Source organism: Microcaecilia unicolor, chromosome 14, assembly GCF_901765095.1.
Source record: "Microcaecilia unicolor chromosome 14, aMicUni1.1, whole genome shotgun sequence".
Lineage (NCBI taxonomy): Eukaryota > Metazoa > Chordata > Amphibia > Gymnophiona > Siphonopidae > Microcaecilia > Microcaecilia unicolor.
The window spans coordinates 35,998,332-36,024,010 of record NC_044044.1 but is presented as its reverse complement, the minus strand read 5'-3'; the positions used below and the strand labels follow the sequence as shown (position 1 = coordinate 36,024,010).

Sequence of the window (25,679 nt, the reverse complement as noted above, 5' to 3'; positions counted from 1 at the left end):
GGCATTTGGTTTATATGCAATTACAAAATAATCTGACCTCTGCATCAACATAGAGTCACAGAGGGATAACAACACACAGTTAGACAAAGTTTAGCCCTGGCATTTCACGACTTTTGCCGAGTCGTGTCAGCCCCCACCTGAGTCAGGACTCCCATCAGTGTAGCTCTAATGAAGGTCACGCCGTCCTTGTGAACATGGACCAAGTGATAGGAACCGTTCACAGAGGATGCCAGCACATCAAAGTGCAGAGCAGGGAAGAAAGACTTTATCCTTATATTCTACAGAAAGAGACACAAAAAAAGAATTTATAGTGCTGCTATGGTAAGGAGTTACCTCAAATCCCCAGGATCTTGCTGTGCATAGGGACAGATTTAAATCGAGCCAATTTGATTCTGGCTGGCTTAATTTAGGACTATGTCAGCAGGAAACCAGCTGATTTGATTTAATCCTGCTACCCTGCCGTGGTACCTCTCCCCAAACCATCCCCAGTTCCCAAAATGCTATGGGACAATGAACAACACTCCCACATTGGTGCTGTGGATGTGGAAAACTCATAGGAGCCAGTTCTGTGGGTGTTTGAGTGCCCCCCGATATCGAGCAACTCCTTCAGTGTGTCCAATGAGGGTCAATTTGTGTCGAGTTAGCAACTCTCAATCATTTTTGAAAGTTGGCTCCTGTGGTTTTCAGAATCAACTTTTGTCAGTGCAGGTACAAATGGACTATATTTAATCTACTCAGGCTAGTAGAAGTGAAAAGAATATACATTTGACTTCTCACACAACTTTTCCAGTTAGCTCAAGGTGAGTTACATTCAGGTACGTTCTCAAGTTGTTGTTTGAGCATCGTCTGGAGCTCGTGTCAGGGGCATGAGGTCACCAATGATACCCTGCTCTTCTCTCATACTTACATCTGCAACGTACACTTTCATGCTGTTCTCTCGCTCGTAGATTTCCACGCTGATTTCATACTGCCTTCTCACTTCAAGAATCCATCTGTCTCCGGGTACAACTACAAACCCTAAGGGGGAAAGGGTTACACGTTTCAAGTCAGTACACACCGCTTATGAACCGTATATTTCCAGATGACTACAGACCTCGTTCCTTAGATACTACAGGTCTGTCTACTTATGTCAAAGGGTTAAAGAAACAGATTGAGAAGTGACCCCAAGCATCGAAGCACTGTCCAGAAAACTCAACGGAACAAACATTGTGCCATGCTGGTAACACCACAGGCCCATTCAGCCCAGCAATGACCAGTCTTTCTCCACACAGAAAAGATACCGATAACAGCAATTACAAAGAGGCTGAAAGTTGCTCATTCAACTGTCATAGCAATGGTCAGAGGAAATGCAGAGCTCAACGATTTTCAGTCTCAGGCACGCTCAGGTTGACCAAGAGCTACAGATGCACAAATGGACAATGTGATGATTAAGGCAACTAAACATTCTCCATGAGCATCAAGTCTTATCTGATCCAGAATTGTAGGTAATCCATTGAAGAAACCAAGCAAGAGAACACACGCAGAAGATTATTCAAGGCTGGACTTCGATCTTATAGGCCTGCTCAAAAACCGATGTTGTCTGCCCAAAATATCAAAGATCAGTTCTCTTTCTGTCACAAGTACAAGAACTGGACAGCTGATCAATGGGAGTGAATTATGTTTTCAGATGACAGCACTTTCACTCGGTTCTACAACCTCCATAGACACGTAAGACGACCATTACATCAGACATAACCTGAGGTATGTTATATCTACAGTGAAACAAACATCAAGGGTTATGATCTGGGGAGCAGTATCAGGATCTGGTCAAGCAGGGCTGTGGATTATGCTGAAAAATACCACAATCAACGGAACTGCTGATTTATACGTACATAAGTGTTGCCATACTGGGACAGACTGAAGGTCCATCAAGCCCGGCATCCTGTTTCCAACAGTGGCCAATCCAGGTTATAAGTACCTGGCAAGATCCTAAAACAGTACAATATATTTTAAGCTGCTTATCCTAGAAATAAGCAGTGCATTTTCTACAAGTCCATTTTAATAATGGCTTATGGACTTTTCTTTTAGGAAGCTATCCAAGCATTTTTTTAAACCCCGCTAAGCTAACTGCTTTTACTACATTCTCTGGCAACAAATTCTAGAGTTTAATGACATGTTGAGTGAAGAAATATTTTCTCCAATTTGTATTAAATTTACTAATTTGTAACATGTAACTTTTCCATTCCTTTCCTAATAATATCTAAAATTCTATTTGCTTTCTTAGCTGTTGCCGCACACTGAGCAGAGGGTTTCAACATAATGATGTCAAAGACATTCCTGTGGTTTCAACAGTCAATCACCTTATGAATTATCATCCAAATAACAGACATTACTGGTACCATAAAAGATGGACATCTCTAGCTGGAAAGGACCATATCTTTTCTGCTCTTAGCCTCTCTAGACTCCTCAGACTTTCATCTGATCTTCCGGGAACACATCGGGTGCAGAGCACTGCCTTCAAAAAGACCAACCCTGCTTCTTTAGATGTCCCCAACTGCAAATTTCAATCACCTCATATATCACTCTCTTTTCCAGATAATTTATGTAAATACTATATGGGCTGGCACCCGACTACATGCAAGATATAACAGACCCTCCCAACTGGCGATGCTATACCAGGTGCCAGGGACTATCTCATCCTCCATTTTCCACCCTACAAAAACATAAACACAAGTCAACACCGAGCAAAGGCTTTTCTCATCTTGGTTCTAAATGGTGGAACTCCATCCCAAACGAAATAAGACTCATCAACAATTATCTGACCTCCAGCAAATTACTGAAAAACTATCCATTTTAAAAAGTGTCTATTACAAGATGTCTAATCCTATTTACATATAATGACTGCTCCTATGTTAGCCATATTGAACTGATAATCGTATTTCAGGTAATGTGGGATATAAATAAATGTTAATCCACTGTAGCTTACTTAGACTTAGATTCACCTGCACACCTGGACATACTGGATACAGGGCCACTGAGAGGGAGGGCAGGAGGGGCAAGATTCCCCTGGCCTCCAAGGGAGGCACCAGAATTAGAAAAGCCCCTTTCTTCAGGAATATTGTAGCAGGCACAGGCAGAAGGCTGGACTGGTCTCCTGCTCCTGTGTGCCAAGGTTATCGCTTATCGAGTAAACTCTGCTCAGCTGGCCACGTCCACCCTCCTATGTCAAGTACTTCCTATTTCCGCATAGGCAGGAGGGAACATGGTAGGAAGGACCCCTGACCAGCACAGCAGACTTAACGTGATAACCCAGCACACAGGAGCAGAAAGCCTGAGCAAGCAGTATGCTACTGCCAGGTGGGGGGCCTGCAAGGGGGCCCGGGGGGGGGGGGGGAAACCGCACTCAAGATTGTTTGCCCTGGGCCCCACTTGGTCAGCAAGAATTTTCTAGTGTTCAACTGCCCAGGTCCAGCCCTGCCACTAGGTGGACTAGGCTTCTGCCTAGGGCAGCAGCATTTGTGGGAGGGGGCAGTGACATCCTCTCTACTGTTCCTTCCCCTGGTCTTTTTATCCTCCCTTCCCATTATGCCACAGTCACACTACTTCTGTAGACCCTCCAAAAGTACTCTGCACGGGTTTTCTAGTAGAGGCATAAAGTGCTGCTGAGTTTTGCCCTCCCCCTGACAGAAAATGCATCAGGGAGAGTGGAATACACCTCTACTGGAAGGCCCTAAGCTGGCACAAAGCACTTTTGGAGCGAACAATGGCTGTACAGGGAAGAAAATGGGGAGAAAATGCTGAACCTAGGACCAGAGGAAGGAATGGGAGAAGAAGTTTGACTCCAGGGATAGCAAGGAGAAGAGGAGATGCTGGACCAGGGTGGATAGGGAAAGGATGGGGGGGGGGGGGATGCTGGCCACAAGCAGTAAGAAGGTAGGGGAAAGGAGAATGCTGACCACCTTAGGGTGGTGAAGGGGATAGAGAGGGGAAGGGGATATGGCCTTGAGCTGCCCATGGAAGCAGAGGGGGAGAGCGTATAGCTGAAGTACATAAGTGTTGCCATACTGGGACAGACGAAAGGTCCATCGAGCCCAGCATCCTGTTTCCAACAGTGGTCAATCCAGGTCACAAATACCTGGCAAAATCCCAAAAAAGTACAACACATTTTATACTGCTTATCCCAGAAATAGTGGATTTTCCCCAAGTCCAATTTAATAATGGTCTATGGACTTTTCCTTTAGGAAGCTGTCAAACCTTTTTAAAACTCTGCTAAGCTAACCGCCTTACCACATTCTCCGGCAATGAATTCCAGAGTTTATTTACACGTTGAGTGAAGAAAACTTTTCTCCGATTCGTTTTAAATTTACTACTTTGTAGCTTCATCGCATCTAAGACATTAAATTACCCTTGGGCTGGCCACAGTTGAGCTTGGAAGTTTCCCTCTCTCCTGGTTGATACTGGAGGTACTGAAAGTCTTCTGTGGTGTTCCACCCCCCCTCTCTTCCTACCTTTTGCTTCCAAGATACTGAAGGGTCTTCTTTGGTCCCCCTCTCTTTCCCTTCCATCTGTTGGTGCCAAGGTACTGAGACCTGTTAATGTGTTGGCCCAGGTCTTCTGTGATGTCCGTCTCTTTCTCTTGCATCGTGATTTGGAATGTCGGTAATTTTGCAGCCTTAGAATGTGTTCAGTCGAGCAGACCCTTCAACTCGGCTACAATATCTTGAAATTTCCCTCACGATCTCCTCAGTAGTAATATGGTCATGATTAGTGACACTAAGAAATTTTTGCAGGCACCGCTGATGGAATACATTCAATTTTTGTGTTTTCTTTGTAACAATTTTCCATGTTTCACAGGCATAGCCCTGCCACCAGATTTGTGGGTCAGTCCTCCATTCATTTTCTTCCAGTGGAAAATTGAACATTGGCGGTTTATGGGTTATTGATTTGATAAAAGGAAGATAACACACAAAACCATAACAAAAAATCCAGACAGAATAGGTTATACCTGCTGTTTTGAGAAAGGATGTCCACAACATTGTAGCCTGAAACTCAAAGCTCTTATGAGTGGCTTTTCCTAACTCTGTAGAGAATCACCAACAAACCTTAAAGTGGAATCAGTATTTCATTGAGAACCAGTGATGTTCTCTACGTCAAGTTTGAACAATCCTGTAAACTAGACCCAAACTGAGCTTCAATGAAACGTCCTATAATGAAGATTCCTCACTAAAGAGCCCAAATCTGTAACTCAAACTTTAGTTACCTACAGTGCATATTTTCTAGCAAAAAAGGTGCCGGTACTCAAATGCCAGATCACCCTTCAGGGGTGGGGTGATCACTGAGAGACCCACCCCATAGTAGTCAGGCATAGAATGTATGACAAGGCAGAATTGGGGTGTAGAGCCTGAGCTCTTTCATTAGAGGTCCATGGGTCAATTTTAGCAGACAATGGAAAAGGTGCTGGTACTCTAATGCCAGACCACCCTTCAGGGTGGGGTGATCACTGAGAGACCCACCCCACAATAGCCAGGCCCCCTGCAACCAGTCAGAGAATCTATGACAAGGCAGAATTGGTGTGTAGAGCCTGAGCTCTTTCATTAGAGGTCCATGGGTCAATTTTAGCAGACAATGGAAAAGGTGCTGGTACTCAAATGCCAGATCACCCTTCAGGGGTGGGGTGATCACTGAGAGACCCACCCCACAATAGCCAGGCCCCCTGCAACCAGTCACAGAATCTATGACAAGGCAGAATTGGTGTGAGCTCTTTCATTAGAGGTCCATGGGTCAATTTTAGCAGACAATGGAAAAGGTGCCGGTACTCAAATGCCAGGCCACCCTTCAGGGGTGGGGTGATCACTGGAGGGACCCACCCCACAATAGCCAGGACCCCTGCAACAGTCACAGAATCTATGACAAGGCAGAATTGGTGTGTAGAGCCTGAGCTCTTTCATTAGAGGTCCATGGGTCAATTTTAGCAGACAATGGAAAAGGTGCCAATACTCAGTACCCCCAAGTACCCCCTCAAAAAAAAAGCCCTGGTTACCTAAGAATCCAGGCTCCACCCGTAAATTGTGCAGTTGGGCAACAGAGCAGCCCCTCGCATGTGCACATCTGAAACACGTTCAGGAATTCAGACACAGACTTTGGAAGGTGCTGGATGGGGGCAGAATGAGGCCAGCTCCAGTTTACCATACGGCATAAAGAGAGACGAGTCCCAATATCCAGGACCTGGGATCTCACTTCCCTGTGCATTCTGCAGGGGACATCTTCTTCCCATACCCATCTACCCTATCCTCCCTCATACACCCTTATCCACTTACACTTCCCCTTTCCCACATTAAACCCTCATTCCCTAATCTCTCTCATCCCCAATTAACCACATTCCTTATTCTCTCCCCCCACACTCATACACCCTTTCCCTATCCCTTATTAACTCATGTCCTATCCTTGTTACTCACACTTCCCCCTCCATTAAATCATACAACCTTATTCTCTCCTCTTCAACTCACACCTCACATATCCTCTCCCCCCATTACCCACATTCCCTATTCTCTTTACTCATTCAACTCTCCTCTTCCCCACTCCATTAACTCACACACTCATCCTCTGCCTTCACTTAGGTGATATTTAAGGAGGCCTCTTGCCTCCTCATTCACGCCTTCAAATCCTTAGGGTCTCACCCTTTCTTTCCCAGTTTCCCCCGTTTAGCACTGAAGGATACTCTTATAAATAAACACCAGGTTAGCGTGTCCCAGCTGCAGCGCTGTCACCGTCAGGGTCGTTAGATCGAGCTGGTGCTACAGACCTGTTAAGATTACCACCTGCTGCTACAATCTGATCCTGGAGCTGAAGATCATAATGAGCCAGAGGCAGCTCCATCTCTGCAGGAGAACCAGAAAAAGGAGACGTTAACCCCCATAATATCCCCCAGACCCAGGCATAGGTCCTCACAGGCGTCCCCCCCCCCATAACTAAGCAGCAGTTATAAACCTCCCACACATCATGCTAGTGATACATCACAAAACACATACCCTCCCCCCCCATACACACACCCTGACACTCCCCCAAATGTAGTACCAGTAACACACCTCAACACTCATTACCCCTCTCCCCCACATACACAAACTGACACACTCCCTCAGACATGGTACCAATGACGTGCTGGGCAAAAATGGTAGTAGACTATTATAAAGAACAAAATTACAGAGCATATGAATAAGGATGAATGAGACAAGGTCAACATGGATCAATCTACTACATTTCTTTGAAAGGGTGAATAGACGTGGATAAAGGTGAACTGGTCATAAGTACATAAGTATTGCCATACTGGGACCAATAGGAGAGACGCAAGGGAAGCCAGGCAGAGGAAGAGCAGACCCAGGTGGGTGGAAGCAAAGCAATCAAGGAGCCTGCAGCCAGAGAAGAACTACACACACTTGGTTCAGGGCTGTGCCAGTCAAGTGTGTGTGTTGACGGGACCCTGCGCAGCCTAAGGACACTGCTTGCATTGAGGTAGGGGACATGGAAGGAGTGTCGGAGGGCATCACCCAACACCTAGAGTAGCCCTGTGAAGACCTGGGAAAGGAGGAGAATAGAGTCTGACCCCGTGACACCCCCCTCAAGACGGCTCCTCAGTTCCACACAGGGCCAGTGTAAGAAGCCATGCATTAGACCTGTGCACTGAAGCTCCATGCACAGTTACACAATGCAGTAACCAAATTGAAAGCAAATCATATACACAGAAAAGGGAGAGCCCAGCAGTTGCCAAAGAAGAGTTATGTGCTTTCTAATGTACTGGTCGAGCATTAGCTACAGAATCAGTCATTTGTACAGAATTTGGACTTATGTGCATCAGATGTGCATTTCTGCAGGCAAGTGCATTGGCCGTCTTTTCCTCCAGAACCCTACTTCCAGCCATATGATTACCTCTGCTCATCATTCCCTTGCTGCCCCCCCCCCCCCCCCACACACCCACAATTGTATTCACTTGATTGTTCACCCAGGTCATCCAACAACAAAAACGTTGTGGGCTCAAACCCTCACCAACAATAACCCTGAAAAAGTGAATTCAATTTTTATTCCTCCTTCGAGCACATGCCGTGTCCCCAGCATTAGAAAACTGGATTTAGAAGCAAAGGCCTTCGCTACCATTGGACCTAAATGGGTTCTTTGATTATTCTTATGCAGTTCTCTTGTGCTAAACTCCTCTGTACATAGGGAGACAGACTATCTCAGGACAGAAAACTGGGTGGAAAAGAAACCTGTGCTAAACCTCCTGTGCTTTGTTCCATCAGCCTCATAATCTCCTATAGATTAAGGCCTTTGATATTTACTTAACTTCTTGATCCAGTGGGAAAAGGCGATCTCTAAGGTACATGTACAATACAATCAGACTACAATTTCAAAAACCCTCACTGCCCCTCCCACCAAAACTTCTAGATCAGGTACCTGTGATCTTCCCTCGCACTAGTTTTGTGACTCTGAATTGAATGTATGTCCCAACCAGCAGGTACGTATCAGAAGATGGGATAAGGAAAATGTTCTCCAGGACCAGCAGACGCACCACAGCAGCCTTAACACTCTACAGGAAAAGAGAAGGAAAGAAAACCTCTGCTATCTTCCTTTCCAGCATTTTCCACGTACTCCTTTGCACATCCAGCTCACTTAGAACCAGTGATAGCTCTGGCCCCCTCAGCAATCTGTGTCCCGTCCCAACCGTCCCAACTCACTTTATCCAGGCACTGAGGCAAAAGTCCTCAGTAAGGGACAAGCACTGAGGTAGCTTTCATCATATCTAGCCACTAGGTGTCACTGTTGTACAATAATTACAGTTTCCTCACTCCGTGAGCCAACCCAGGGAATGAGGGCCATGACCTAGGAATGGAGCCCAGGTTTCTATGCATGAAAGAGCCATAGGGCACCAGATTGGCCTTTGTTCCCTAAAACAAATGTAGAGAATGGCATAGGGGAAAAGCAGCAACACAGCTAAAGAGCTATCATACCACTCGCAAAAAGAAGAGCTGCTAAAACACTCAGGGCTTACCTATGCTGCTGGGTTCAGGTCAGTAATGGACTACGGGTAAAAGTCTAGGTAATGAGTAATAGAAGGTGTTGGGAACTGGAAAAGTAGGAAAAATTGGGCCCGAGTATAAAACAGAACATAATTAAAGCTTTACCTTGTAAATCATTTCACGAATTTGAACCTTCATGACTCCAGCACCAGTCCGAGTTCCTGATACCAAGATTCGGTCCCCTTGTCTATCTTGTGATTCCATGAGGGAAATGTAATCTGGAGGGATGTACTCCGCTTCTGAGTACTTTAAAACCCTAAAACCACACCACAAGTGTTAAATCTGGGCATAGCCAATCCAACTGCATAGCAGCAGGCCCTGATTTCAGTGCTCCATAGGAGGTGGGGTAACAGAATATCAAGCATACCAATTCCTCCATTCAAAGAAGTCAAGTTTGAAAGTTGTCCAGTGACAACGTTATGTATGTTTATATACTAAAGAAAACTGATTTTATTACCTAGTGGTACAAGATTGTTCTAGATCGTCCGCCCAGTGACAATGTTTATATACTAAATAAAACACATTTAACTAATGGTACTGGATTGTTCTAGATCGTCTACCCAGTGACAATATTTATATACTAAAGAAAACACATTTAACTAATGGTACAGGATTGTTCTAGATCATCTGCCCAGGGACAATATTTATATACTAAAGAAAACACATTTAACTAATGGTACAGGATTGTTCTAGATCATCTGCCCAGGGACAACTTTATATATATTTATATACTTAAATAAACTAATTTTATTACCTAATGGTACAAGATTGTTCTAGATCGTCTGCCCAGTGACAATGTTTATATACTAATGAAAACACATTTAACTAATGGTACAGGATTGTTCTAGATCGTCTGCCCAGTGACAATGTTTATATACTAATGAAAACACATTTAACTAATGGTACAGGATTGTTCTAGATCATCTGCCCAGTGACAATGTTTATATACTAAATAAAACACATTTAACTAATGGTACTGGATTGTTCTAGATCGTCTGCCCAGGGACAATATTTATATACTAAAGAAAACACATTTAACTAATGGTAGAGGATTGTTTTAGATCGTCTGCCCAGTGACAATATTTAAATACTAAATAAAACACATTTAACTAATGGTAGAGGATTGTTCTAGATCGTCTGCCCAGGGACAATATTTAAATACTAAAGAAAACACATTTAACTAATGGTAGAGGATTGTTCTAGATCGTCTGCCCAGGGACAATATCTATATACTAAAGAAAACACATTTAACTAATGGTAGAGGATTGTTCTAGATCGTCTGCCCAGGGACAATATTTATATACTAAAGAAAACACATTTAACTAATGGTAGAGGACTGTTCTAGATTGTCTGCCCAGGACAATATTTATATACTAAAGAAAACACATTTTAACTAATGGTAGAGGACTGTTCTAGATCGTCTGCCCAGGGACAACATTATATATGTTCATATACTTAAATAAACTGAATTTATTACCTAATGGTACAAGATTGTTCTAGATCGTCTGCACAGTGGACAATGTTATATATGGTTATATACTAAAGAAAGCACATTTAACTATTGGTAGAGGATTGTTCTAGATCATCTGCCAAGTGACAAATAAAACTGATCTAACAATTGTTCTAGAACGTCTGCCCAGTGACAATGTTATATATGTTTATATACTAAAGAAAGCACATTTAACTAATGGTACAGGTTGTCTAGATCGCCTGCCAAGTGACAATGTTTATATACTAAAAAAAACACATTTAATTAATGGTACAGGATTGTTCTAGATCATCTGCCTAGGGACAACTTTATATATGTTTATATACTTAAATAAACTAATTTTATTACCTAATGGTACAAGATTGTTCTAGATCGTCTGCACAGTGACAATGTTATATATTGGTTATATAATAAGAAACTGATTTAACTAATGGTACAGGAATGTTCTAGATCATATGCCCAGTGGCGTTTATATACTAAATAAAACTGATCTAACAATTGTTCTAGAACGTCTGCCCAGTGACAATGTTATATATGTTTATATACTAAAGAAAGCACATTTAACTAATGGTAGAGGATTGTTCTAGATCATCTGCCAAGTGACGTTATATATGTTTATATACTAAAGAAAACTGATTTAACCAATGGTACAGGATTGCTCTAGATTGTATGCCGTTATGTATGTTTATATACTAAGAAAACTGAATTTATTACCTAATGATACAGGATTGTTCTAGATCATATGCCCAGTGACAACTTTATGTATGTTTATATTCTAAAGAAAATAATTTATTACTTAATGGTAGAGAATTGTTGTAGATCGTATGCCCAGTGACTACGTTATATATGTTTATATACTAAAGACAACTGAATTTATTACCTAATGGTACAGGATTGTTCTAGATCGTCTGCCCAGTGACAATATTTATATACTAAAGAAAACACATTTAACTAATGGTAGAGGATTGTTCTAGATCGTCTGCCCAGTGACAATGTTTATATACTAAAGAAAACACATTTAATTAATGGTACAGGATTGTTCTAGATCGTCTGCCCAGGGACAACTTTATATATGTTTATATACTTAAACTAATTTTATTACCTAATGGTACAAGATTGTTCTAGATCGTCTGCACAGTGACAATGTTATATATGGTTATATAATAAAGAAAACTGATTTAACTAATGGCAAAGGAATGTTCTAGATCATATGCCCAGTGATGTTTATATACTAAAGAAAACTGATCTAATTTAGCATTATAAAAAAAAGAAAACTGATCTAATTGTTCTAGATCATCTGCCCAGTGACAATGTTATATATGTTTATATACTAAAGAAAGCACATTTAACTAATGGTACAGGATTGTTCTAGATCGCCTGCCCAGTGACAATGTTATATATGTTTATATACGAAAGAAAACACATTTAACTAATGGTACAGGATTGTTCTAGATCGCCTGCCAAGTGACAATGTTTATATACTAAAGAAAACACATTTAACTAATGGTACAGGATTGATCTAGATCGTCTGCCCAGTGACAATATTTATATACTAAAGAAAACACATTTAACTAATGGTAGAGGATTGTTCTAGATCGTCTGCCCAGGGACAATATTTATATACTAAAGAAAACACATTTAACTAATGGTAGAGGATTGCTCTAGATCGTCTGCCCAGGGACAATATTTATATACTAAAGAAAACACATTTAACTAATGGTACAGGATTGTTCTAGATCGCCTGCCAAGTGACAATGTTTATATACTAAAGAAAACACATTTAACTAATGGTACAGGATTGATCTAGATCGTCTGCCCAGTGACAATGTTATATATGTTTATATACTAAAGAAAACACATTTAACTAATGGTACAGGATTGATCTAGATCATCTGCCCAGGGACAGCTTTATATATATTTATATACTTAAATAAACTAATTTTATTACCTAATGGTACAAGATTGTTCTAGATCGTCTGCACAGTGACAATGTTATATATGGTTATATACTAAAGAAAACACATTTAACTAATGGTACAGGATTGTTCTAGATCGCCTGCCAAGTGCCAATGTTTATATACTAAAGAAAACACATTTAACTAATGGTACAGGATTGTTCTAGATCATCTGCCCAGGGACAGCTTTATATATATTTATATACTTAAATAAACTAATTTTATTACCTAATGGTACAAGATTGTTCTAGATCGTCTGCACAGTGGACAATGTTATATATGGTTATATACTAAAGAAAACACATTTAACTAATGGTACAGGATGTTCTAGATCGTCTGCCCAGTGACAATGTTTATATACTAATGAAAACACATTTAACTAATGGTACAGATTGTTCTAGATCATCTGCCCAGTGACAATGTTTATATACTAAATAAAACACATTTAACTAATGGTACAGGATTGTTCTAGATCGTCTACCCAGTGACAATGTTTATATACTAAAGAAAACACATTAACTAATGGTACAAGATTGATCTAGATCGTCTGCCCAGTGACAATGTTATATATGTTTATATACTAAAGAAAACACATTTAACTAATGTTGAGGATTGTTCTAGATCGCCTGCCAAGTGACAATATTTATATACTAAAGAAAACACATTTAACTAATGGTAGAGGATTGTCCTAGATCGTCTGCCCAGTGACAATATTTATATACTAAAGAAAACACATTTAACTAATGGTAGAGGATTGTCCTAGATCGTCTGCCCAGTGACAATATTTATATACTAAAGAAAACACATTTAACTAATGGTAGAGGATTGTCCTAGATCGTCTGCCCAGTGACAATATTTATATACTAAAGAAAACACATTTAACTAATGGTAGAGGATTGTTCTAGATCGTCTGCCCAGTGACAATGTTTATATACTAAAGAAAACACATTTAACTAATGGTACAGGATTGTTCTAGATCGCCTGCCCAGCGACAATGTTTATATACTAAAGAAAACACATTTAACTAATGGTACAGGATTGTTCTAGATCGCCTGCCAAGTGCCAATGTTTATATACTAAAGAAAACACATTAACTAATGGTACAGGATTGTTCTAGATCGCCTGCCAAGTGCCAATGTTTATATACTAAAGAAAAACACATTTAACTAATGGTACAGGATTGATCTAGATCGTCTGCCCAGGGACAGCTTTATATATATTTATATACTTAAATAAACTAATTTATTACCTAATGGTACAGGATTGTTCTAGATCGCCTGCCCAGTGACAATGTTTATATACTAAAGAAAACACATTTAACTAATGGTACAGGATTGTTCTAGATCATCTGCCCAGTGACAATGTTTATATACTAAATAAAACACATTTAACTAATGGTACAGGATTGTTCTAGATCGCCTGCCCAGCGACAATGTTTATATACTAAAGAAAACACATTAACTAATGGTACAGGATTGTTCTAGATCGCCTGCCCAGTGCCAATGTTTATATACTAAGAAAACACATTTAACTAATGGTACAGGATTGTCCTAGATCGTCTGCCCAGTGACAATATTTATATACTAAAGAAAACACATTTAACTAATGGTACAGGATTGTCCTAGATCGTCTGCCCAGTGACAATATTTATATACTAAAGAAAACACATTTAACTAATGGTAGAGGATTGTTCTAGATCGTCTGCCCAGGGACAATATTATATACTAAAGAAAACACATTTAACTAATGGTACAGGATTGTTCTAGATCGCCTGCCAAGTGCCAATGTTTATATACTAAAGAAAACACATTTAACTAATGGTACAGGATTGATCTAGATCGTCTGCCCAGTGACAATGTTATATATGTTTATATACTAAAGAAAACACATTTAACTAATGGTACAGGATTGTTCTAGATCATCTGCCCAGGGACAGCTTTATATATATTTATATACTTAAATAAACTAATTTTATTACCTAATGGTACAAGATTGTTCTAGATCGTCTGCACAGTGACAATGTTATATATGGTTATATACTAAAGAAAACACATTTAACTAATGGTACAGGATTGTTCTAGATCGTCTGCCCAGTGACAATGTTTATATACTAATGAAAACACATTTAACTAATGGTACAGGATTGTTCTAGATCGTCTGCCCAGTGACAATGTTTATATACTAAAGAAAACACATTTAACTAATGGTACAGGATTGATCTAGATCGTCTGCCCAGTGACAATATTTATATACTAAAGAAAACACATTTAACTAATGGTAGAGGATTGTTCTAGATCGTCTGCCCAGGGACAATATTTATATACTAAAGAAAACACATTTAACTAATGGTAGAGGATTGCTCTAGATCGTCTGCCCAGGGACAATATTTATATACTAAAGAAACACATTTAACTAATGGTACAGGATTGTTCTAGATCGCCTGCCAAGTGACAATGTTTATATACTAAAGAAAACACATTTAACTAATGGTACAGGATTGATCTAGATCGTCTGCCCAGTGACAATGTTATATATGTTTATATACTAAAGAAAACACATTTAACTAATGGTACAGGATTGTTCTAGATCATCTGCCCAGGGACAGCTTTATATATATTTATATACTTAAATAAACTAATTTTATTACCTAATGGTACAAGATTGTTCTAGATCGTCTGCACAGTGACAATGTTATATATGGTTATATACTAAAGAAAACACATTTAACTAATGGTACAGGATTGTTCTAGATCGCCTGCCAAGTGCCAATGTTTATATACTAAAGAAAACACATTTAACTAATGGTACAGGATTGATCTAGATCGTCTGCCCAGTGACAATGTTATATATGTTTATATACTAAAGAAAACACATTTAACTAATGGTACAGGATTGTTCTAGATCATCTGCCCAGGGACAGCTTTATATATATTTATATACTTAAATAAACTAATTTTATTACCTAATGGTACAAGATTGTTCTAGATCGTCTGCACAGTGACAATGTTATATATGGTTATATACTAAAGAAAACACATTTAACTAATGGTACAGGATTGTTCTAGATCGTCTGCCCAGTGACAATGTTTATATACTAATGAAAACACATTTAACTAATGGTACAGGATTGTTCTAGATCATCTGCCCAGTGACAATGTTTATATACTAAATAAAACACATTTAACTAATGGTACAGGATTGTTCTAGATCGTCTACCCAGTGACAATGTTTATATACTAAAGAAAACACATTTAACTAATGGTACAGGATTGATCTAGATCGTCTGCCCAGTGACAATGTTATATATGTTTATATACTAAAGAAAACACATTTAACTAATGTTGAGGATTGTTCTAGATCGCCTGCCAAGTGACAATATTTATATACTAAAGAAAACACATTTAACTAATGGTAGAGGATTGTCCTAGATCGTCTGCCCAGTGACAATATTTATATACTAAAGAAAACACATTTAACTAATGGTAGAGGATTGTCCTAGATCGTCTGCCCAGTGACAATATTTATATACTAAAGAAAACACATTTAACTAATGGTAGAGGATTGTCCTAGATCGTCTGCCCAGTGACAATATTTATATACTAAAGAAAACACATTTAACTAATGGTAGAGGATTGTCCTAGATCGTCTGCCCAGTGACAATATTTATATACTAAAGAAAACACATTTAACTAATGGTAGAGGATTGTCCTAGATCGTCTGCCCAGTGACAATATTTATATACTAAAGAAAACACATTTAACTAATGGTAGAGGATTGTTCTAGATCGTCTGCCCAGTGACAATGTTTATATACTAAAGAAAACACATTTAACTAATGGTACAGGATTGTTCTAGATCGCCTGCCCAGCGACAATGTTTATATACTAAAGAAAACACATTTAACTAATGGTACAGGATTGTTCTAGATCGCCTGCCAAGTGCCAATGTTTATATACTAAAGAAAACACATTTAACTAATGGTACAGGATTGTTCTAGATCGCCTGCCAAGTGCCAATGTTTATATACTAAAGAAAACACATTTAACTAATGGTACAGGATTGATCTAGATCGTCTGCCCAGGGACAGCTTTATATATATTTATATACTTAAATAAACTAATTTTATTACCTAATGGTACAAGATTGTTCTAGATCGTCTGCCCAGTGACAATGTTTATATACTAATGAAAACACATTTAACTAATGGTACAGGATTGTTCTAGATCATCTGCCCAGTGACAATGTTTATATACTAAATAAAACACATTTAACTAATGGTACAGGATTGTTCTAGATCGCCTGCCCAGCGACAATGTTTATATACTAAAGAAAACACATTTAACTAATGGTACAGGATTGTTCTAGATCGCCTGCCAAGTGCCAATGTTTATATACTAAAGAAAACACATTTAACTAATGGTACAGGATTGTCCTAGATCGTCTGCCCAGTGACAATATTTATATACTAAAGAAAACACATTTAACTAATGGTACAGGATTGTCCTAGATCGTCTGCCCAGTGACAATATTTATATACTAAAGAAAACACATTTAACTAATGGTAGAGGATTGTTCTAGATCGTCTGCCCAGGGACAATATTTATATACTAAAGAAAACACATTTAACTAATGGTACAGGATTGTTCTAGATCGCCTGCCAAGTGCCAATGTTTATATACTAAAGAAAACACATTTAACTAATGGTACAGGATTGATCTAGATCGTCTGCCCAGTGACAATGTTATATATGTTTATATACTAAAGAAAACACATTTAACTAATGGTACAGGATTGTTCTAGATCATCTGCCCAGGGACAGCTTTATATATATTTATATACTTAAATAAACTAATTTTATTACCTAATGGTACAAGATTGTTCTAGATCGTCTGCACAGTGACAATGTTATATATGGTTATATACTAAAGAAAACACATTTAACTAATGGTACAGGATTGTTCTAGATCGTCTGCCCAGTGACAATGTTTATATACTAATGAAAACACATTTAACTAATGGTACAGGATTGTTCTAGATCGTCTGCCCAGTGACAATGTTTATATACTAATGAAAACACATTTAACTAATGGTACAGGATTGTTCTAGATCATCTGCCCAGTTACAATGTTTATATACTAAATAAAACACATTTAACTAATGGTACAGGATTGTTCTAGATCGTCTACCCAGTGACAATGTTTATATACTAAAGAAAACACATTTAACTAATGGTACAGGATTGATCTAGATCGTCTGCCCAGTGACAATATTTATATACTAAAGAAAACACATTTAACTAATGGTAGAGGATTGTCCTAGATCGTCTGCCCAGTGACAATATTTATATACTAAAGAAAACACATTTAACTAATGGTAGAGGATTGTTCTAGATCGTCTGCCCAGGGACAATATTTATATACTAAAGAAAACACATTTAACTAATGGTACAGGATTGTTCTAGATCGCCTGCCAAGTGACAATGTTTATATACTAAAGAAAACACATTTAACTAATGGTACAGGATTGATCTAGATCGTCTGCCCAGTGACAATGTTATATATGTTTATATACTAAAGAAAACACATTTAACTAATGGTACAGGATTGTTCTAGATCATCTGCCCAGGGACAGCTTTATATATATTTATATACTTAAATAAACTAAGTTTATTACCTAATGGTACAAGATTGTTCTAGATCGTCTGCACAGTGACAATGTTATATATGGTTATATACTAAAGAAAACATATTTATCTAATGGTACAGGATTGTTCTAGATCGTCTGCCCAGTGACAATGTTTATATACTAATGAAAACACATTTAACTAATGGTACAGGATTGTTCTAGATCATCTGCCCAGTGACAATGTTTATATACTAAATAAAACACATTTAACTAATGGTACAGGATTGTTCTAGATCGTCTACCCAGTGACAATGTTTATATACTAAAGAAAACACATTTAACTAATGGTACAGGATTGATCTAGATCGTCTGCCCAGTGACAATGTTATATATGTTTATATACTAAAGAAAACACATTTAACTAATGTTGAGGATTGTTCTAGATCGCCTGCCAAGTGACAATATTTATATACTAAAGAAAACACATTTAACTAATGGTACAGGATTGTTCTAGATCGTCTGCCCAGTGACAATGTTATATATGGTTATATACTAAAGAAAACACATTTAACTAATGGTACAGGATTGTTCTAGATCGTCTACCCAGTGACAATGTTTATATACTAAAGAAAACACATTTAACTAATGGTACAGGATTGATCTAGATCGTCTGCCCAGTGACAATGTTATATATGTTTATATACTAAAGAAAACACATTTAACTAATGGTACAGGATTGATCTAGATCGTCTGCCCAGTGACAATGTTATATATGTTTATATACTAAAGAAAACACATTTAACTAATGGTAGAGGATTGTCCTAGATCGTCTGCCCAGTGACAATATTTATATACTAAAGAAAACACATTTAACTAATGGTAGAGGATTGTTCTAGATCGTCTGCCCAGTGACAATGTTTATATACTAAAGAAAACACATTTAACTAATGGTACAGGATTGTTCTAGATCGCCTGCCCAGTGACAATGTTTATATACTAAAGAAAACACATTTAACTAATGGTAGAGGATTGTTCTAGATCGTCTGCCCAGGGATAATATTTAAATACTAAAGAAAACACATTTAACTAATGGTAGAGGATTGTTCTAGATCGTCTGCCCAGGGACAATATCTATATACTAAAGAAAACACATTTAACTAATGGTAGAGGACTGTTCTAGATCGTCTGCCCAGGGACAATGTTTATATACTAAAGAAAACACATTTAATTAATGGTACAGGATTGTTCTAGATCGTCTGCCTAGGGACAACTTTATATATGTTTATATACTTAAATAAGCTAATTTTATTACCTAATGGTACAAGATTGTTCTAGATCGTCTGCACAGTGACAATGTTATATATGGTTATATAATAAAGAAAACTGATTTAACTAATGGTACAGGAATGTTCTAGATCATATGCCCAGTGACGTTTATATACTAAATAAAACTGATCTAACTAATGGTACAGGAATGTTCTAGATCATATGCCCAGTGACGTTTATATACTAAATAAAACTGATCTAACAATTGTTCTAGAACGTCTGCCCAGTGACAATGTTATATATGTTTATATACTAAAGAAAGCACATTTAACTATTGGTAGAGGATTGTTCTAGATCATCTGCCAAGTGACGTTATATATGTTTATATACTAAAGAAAACTGATTTAACCTATGGTACAGGATTGCTCTAGATTGTATGCCGTTATGTATGTTTATATACTAAAGAAAACTGAATTTATTACCTAATGATACAGGATTGTTCTAGATCATAAGCCCAGTGACAACTTTATGTATGTTTATATTCTAAAGACAAATAATTTTATTACTTAATGGTAGAGAATTGTTGTAGATCGTATGCCCAGTGACTACGTTATATATGTTTATATACTAAAGACAACTGAATTTATTACCTAATGGTACAGGATTGTTCTAGATCGTCTGCCCAGTGACAATATTTATATACTAAAGAAAACACATTTAACTAATGGTAGAGGATTGTTCTAGATCGTCTGCCCAGTGAAAATATTTATATACTAAAGAAAACACATTTAATTAATGGTACAGGATTGTTCTAGATCGTCTGCCCAGGGACAACTTTATATATGTTTATATACTTAAATAAACTAATTTTATTACCTAATGGTACAAGATTGTTCTAGATTGTCTGCACAGTGACAATGTTATATATGGTTATATAATAAAGAAAACTGATTTAACTAATGGCACAGGAATGTTCTAGATCATATGCCCAGGGACAACTTTATATATGTTTATATACTTAAATAAACTAATTTTATTACCTAATGGTACAAGATTGTTCTAGATTGTCTGCACAGTGACAATGTTATATATGGTTATATAATAAAGAAAACTGATTTAACTAATGGCACAGGAATGTTCTAGATCATATGCCCAGTGATGTTTATATACTAAAGAAAACTGATCTAATTGTTCTAGATCGTCTGCCCAGTGACAAAGTTATATATGTTTATATACTAAAGAAAGCACATTTAACTTATGGTAGAGGATTGTTCTAGATCGTCTGCCCAGTGACAATGTTTATATACTAAAGAAAACACATTTAACTTATGGTAGAGGATTGTTCTAGATCGTCTGCCCAGTGACAATGTTTATATACTAAAGAAAACACATTTAACTAATGGTACAGGATTGTTCTAGATCGTCTACCCAGTGACAATGTTTATATACTAATGAAAACACATTTAACTAATGGTACAGGATTGTTCTAGATCATCTGCCCAGGGACAGCTTTATATATATTTATATACTTAAATAAACTAATTTTATTACCTAATGGTACAAGATTGTTCTAGATCGTCTGCACAGTGACAATGTTATATATGGTTATATACTAAAGAAAACACATTTAACTAATGGTACAGGATTGTTCTAGATCGTCTGCCCAGTGACAACTTTATATATATTTATATACTTAAATAAACTAATTTTATTACCTAATGGTACAACATTGTTCTAGATCGTCTGCACAGTGACAATGTTATATATGTTTATATACTAAAGAAAACACATTTAACTAATGGTACAGGATTGTTCTAGATCGTCTACCCAGTGACAATGTTTATATACTAATGAAAACACATTTAACTAATGGTACAGGATTGTTCTAGATCATCTGCCCAGGGACAATATTTATATACTAAAGAAAACACATTTAACTAATGGTAGAGGACTGTTCTAGATCGTCTACCCAGTGACAATGTTTATATACTAATGAAAACACATTTAACTAATGGTACAGGATTGTTCTAGATCATCTGCCCAGGGACAACTTTATATATATTTATATACTTAAATAAACTAATTTTATTACCTAATGGTACAAGATTGTTCTAGATCGTCTGCACAGTGACAATGTTATATATGGTTATATACTAAAGAAAACACATTTAACTAATGGTACAGGATTGTTCTAGATCGTCTGCCCAGGGACAACTTTATATATATTTATATACTTAAATAAACTAATTTTATTACCTAATGGTACAACATTGTTCTAGATCGTCTTCACAGTGACAATGTTATATATGTTTATATACTAAAGAAAACACATTTAACTAATGGTACAGGATTGTTCTAGATCACCTGCCAAGTGACAATGTTTATATACTAAAGAAAACACATTTAACTAATGGTAGAGGATTGTTCTAGATCGTCTGCCCAGTGACAATGTTTATATACTAAAGAAAACACATTTAACTAATGGTACAGGATTGTTCTAGATCGCCTGCCAAGTGACGTTTATATACTAATGAAAACACATTTAACTAATGGTACAGGATTGTTCTAGATCGCCTGCCAAGTGACAATGTTTATATACTAAAGAAAACACATTTAACTAATGGTACAGGATTGATCTAGATCGTCTGCTCAGTGACAATGTTATATATGTTTATATACTAAAGAAAACACATTTAACTAATGGTACAGGATTGATCTAGATCGTCTGCTCAGTGACAATGTTATATATGTTTATATACTAAAGAAAACACATTTAACTAATGGTAGAGGATTGTCCTAGATCGTCTGCCCAGTGACAATATTTATATACTAAAGAAAACACATTTAACTAATGGTAGAGGATTGTTCTAGATCGTCTGCCCAGTGACAATGTTTATATACTAAAGAAAACACATTTAACTAATGGTACAGGATTGTTCTAGATCGTCTGCCCAGTGACAATGTTTATATACTAAAGAAAACACATTTAACTAATGGTACAGGATTGTTCTAGATCGTCTACCCAGTGACAATGTTTATATACTAATGAAAACACATTTAACTAATGGTACAGGATTGTTCTAGATCATCTGCCCAGGGACAATATTTATATACTAAAGAAAACACATTTAACTAATGGTAGAGGACTGTTCTAGATCGTCTACCCAGTGACAATGTTTATATACTAATGAAAACACATTTAACTAATGGTACAGGATTGTTCTAGATCATCTGCCCAGGGACAACTTTATATATATTTATATACTTAAATAAACTAATTTTATTACCTAATGGTACAAGATTGTTCTAGATCGTCTGCACAGTGACAATGTTATATATGGTTATATACTAAAGAAAACACATTTAACTAATGGTACAGGATTGTTCTAGATCGTCTGCCCAGTGACAACTTTATATATATTTATATACTTAAATAAACTAATTTTATTACCTAATGGTACAACATTGTTCTAGATCGTCTGCACAGTGACAATGTTATATATGTTTATATACTAAAGAAAACACATTTAACTAATGGTACAGGATTGTTCTAGATCACCTGCCAAGTGACAATGTTTATATACTAAAGAAAACACATTTAACTAATGGTAGAGGATTGTTCTAGATCGTCTGCCCAGTGACAATGTTTATATACTAAAGAAAACACATTTAACTAATGGTACAGGATTGTTCTAGATCGCCTGCCAAGTGACGTTTATATACTAATGAAAACACATTTAACTAATGGTACAGGATTGTTCTAGATCGCCTGCCAAGTGACAATGTTTATATACTAAAGAAAACACATTTAACTAATGGTACAGGATTGATCTAGATCGTCTGCTCAGTGACAATGTTATATATGTTTATATACTAAAGAAAACACATTTAACTAATGGTAGAGGATTGTCCTAGATCGTCTGCCCAGTGACAATATTTATATACTAAAGAAAACACATTTAACTAATGGTAGAGGATTGTCCTAGATCGTCTGCCCAGTGACAATGTTTATATACTAAAGAAAACACATTTAACTAATGGTACAGGATTGTTCTAGATTGTCTACCCAGTGACAATGTTTATATACTAATGAAAACACATTTAACTAATGGTACAGGATTGTTCTAGATCATCTGCCCAGGGACAACTTTATATATATTTATATACTTAAATAAACTAATTTTATTACCTAATGGTACAAGATTGTTCTAGATCGTCTGCCCAGTGACAACGTTATATATGGTTATATACTAAACAAAACACATTTAACTAATGGTACAGGATTGTTCTAGATCGTCTGCCCAGTGACAATGTTTATATACTAAATAAAACACATTTAACTAATGGTACAGGATTGTTCTAGATCGTCTGCCCAGTGACAATGTTTATATACTAAATAAAACACATTTAACTAATGGTACAGGATTGTTCTAGATCGTCTGCCCAGGGACTACTTTATATATATTTATATACTTAAATAAACTAATTTTATTACCTAATGGTATAGGATTGTTCTAGATAATCTGCTAAGTGAAATTATACATGTTTATATACTAAATAAAACTGATTTAACAGATGGTACAGGATTGCTTTAGATTGTATGCCATTATGTATGTTTAAATACTAAAAAAACCTAAATTTATTACCTAATGGTACAGGATTGTTCTAGATCGTATGCCCAGTGACAACTTTATGTAAGTTTATATTCTAAAGAAAAATAATTTTATTACTTAATGGTAGAGAATTGTTGTAGATCGTATGCCCAGTGACTACATGTTTATATACTAAAGACACCTGAATTTATTACCTAATGGTACAGGATTGTTCTAGATCGTATGCGTAGTGATCTAATTTATCTACCCAGTGACAACTTTATGTATGTTTATATACTGAAGAAAACTGATTTTATTACCTAATGGTACAGGATTGTTCTAGATCGTATGCCCAGGGACAACTTTATGTTTATATACTAAAGAAAACTGATTTTATTACCTAATGCTACAGGATTTTTCTAGGTCATTTGCCCAGTGAGAAGAGTTCTTTAAGTTTATACCCTGAAGAAAACAGACTTTATTACCTAATAGTAGTGGATTGTTCTAGATTGTCTGCCTCTTTATCCTTGACAACATTCCACTCAAACGTTAGCCCAGCCAGGCTGCTGAAGGTGTTTCCTGCACAAAAAAATTAAACTGCCACAGTTAATCTATCATAGTGTTTTCCAACTTATTTGATGTCTACTATACAACATTATCCAGTCTTTGCAGATGATTTCAGTGAGATTCAAGGAGATGGTGAACTGTTCCTACCTTCCTGATCTAAAGCTCTCACAGATAGCTCTACTGGAGAATTGTCCACATAGAGTTCTCGTGTCCTGGAGATGATTTCAATGCGGTACACAACATCAACAATCACCTCACAGCGCAGTAGGTAGCCAGTTACTAGGTAAAGAGAAAAAAAGAGATTAATGGCTAGCCAAGCTTTACAGATCACATGCATGTTTTTACATCTTGGCTCTTTTCTGACTTCTAGACTGTAATGTGTAAAGATACAGGCCCCAGCTGATTCCCAGACTCCCCATCTTCTGACCACCATAAATCCTCTGTACTTATCGTACGTTTTCTTCACCTCTCTTCATATCTTTGCCACCACCACTCCTCCTGGGAGGCCGTTTCAGGCATCTATCATCCTGTCTGTGATTAAATCATTTCTAATGCTGCTCCTGCCAAGTTGCCCAGTTCCAAGAGGGAAGAGCTTGAGGTCAGTCTTGGATTTGTGACAATGCCATTCTGATGCATTCTGGGACCTGCAGTATCGATTTCACTGGACAGTTTCAGGAACCACAAATACCACACAATATTTGGACAAAGTAGCACTGATCCTCCCTTGGAACCTCTTGCTCTAGACTGTCTTCATCGGTGAAAAAGGTTTGCTCCTGGGGCTTACATGAGACTTTCCGAAAGCGCCTACCATATCAGCTCTGTCTATCTTCTTCACTATTTACTGCCATTACTAAAAGCAGAGACAACACTTTGCTCCTAATTGTGATATTAATCAGTCCATATATATGAAAAAAAAGAAAATTATTCTTCAGCTTAAAGACATTTTATTATTTGTAGTTTTATCAGGAAGGAAGAGAGAAGTTTTGTTTGTATTTTGAGTGAGAGCACAAAATTAATGCTTTAAAAATTTGCAGAAAACAAGAAAAGAAAATTTGGGGGAAATTTTTGACCAATGAAAGAGATACAAGAGCCTAAGAGGAAGCTACATTTCAACAAGAGAGCTTCTGAGGTCTTTCCCT

At 37.3% G+C, this 25,679-nt stretch overlaps 1 protein-coding gene across 1 annotated transcript in view; it reads right to left on the bottom strand.

Annotated features, from left to right (window-relative positions):
- NUP210L (nucleoporin 210 like) overlaps nt 1–25,679 on the bottom strand; it is an 85,571-nt gene that overhangs the window by 55,821 nt on the left and 4,071 nt on the right. The window contains 10 exon segments of the mRNA XM_030187743.1: nt 138–278; nt 908–1,017; nt 6,020–6,040; nt 6,043–6,087; nt 6,698–6,770; nt 6,772–6,857; nt 8,425–8,557; nt 9,153–9,303; nt 24,459–24,552; nt 24,688–24,819. Coding sequence (XP_030043603.1) covers nt 138–278; nt 908–1,017; nt 6,020–6,040; nt 6,043–6,087; nt 6,698–6,770; nt 6,772–6,857; nt 8,425–8,557; nt 9,153–9,303; nt 24,459–24,552; nt 24,688–24,819 — 986 coding nt within the window.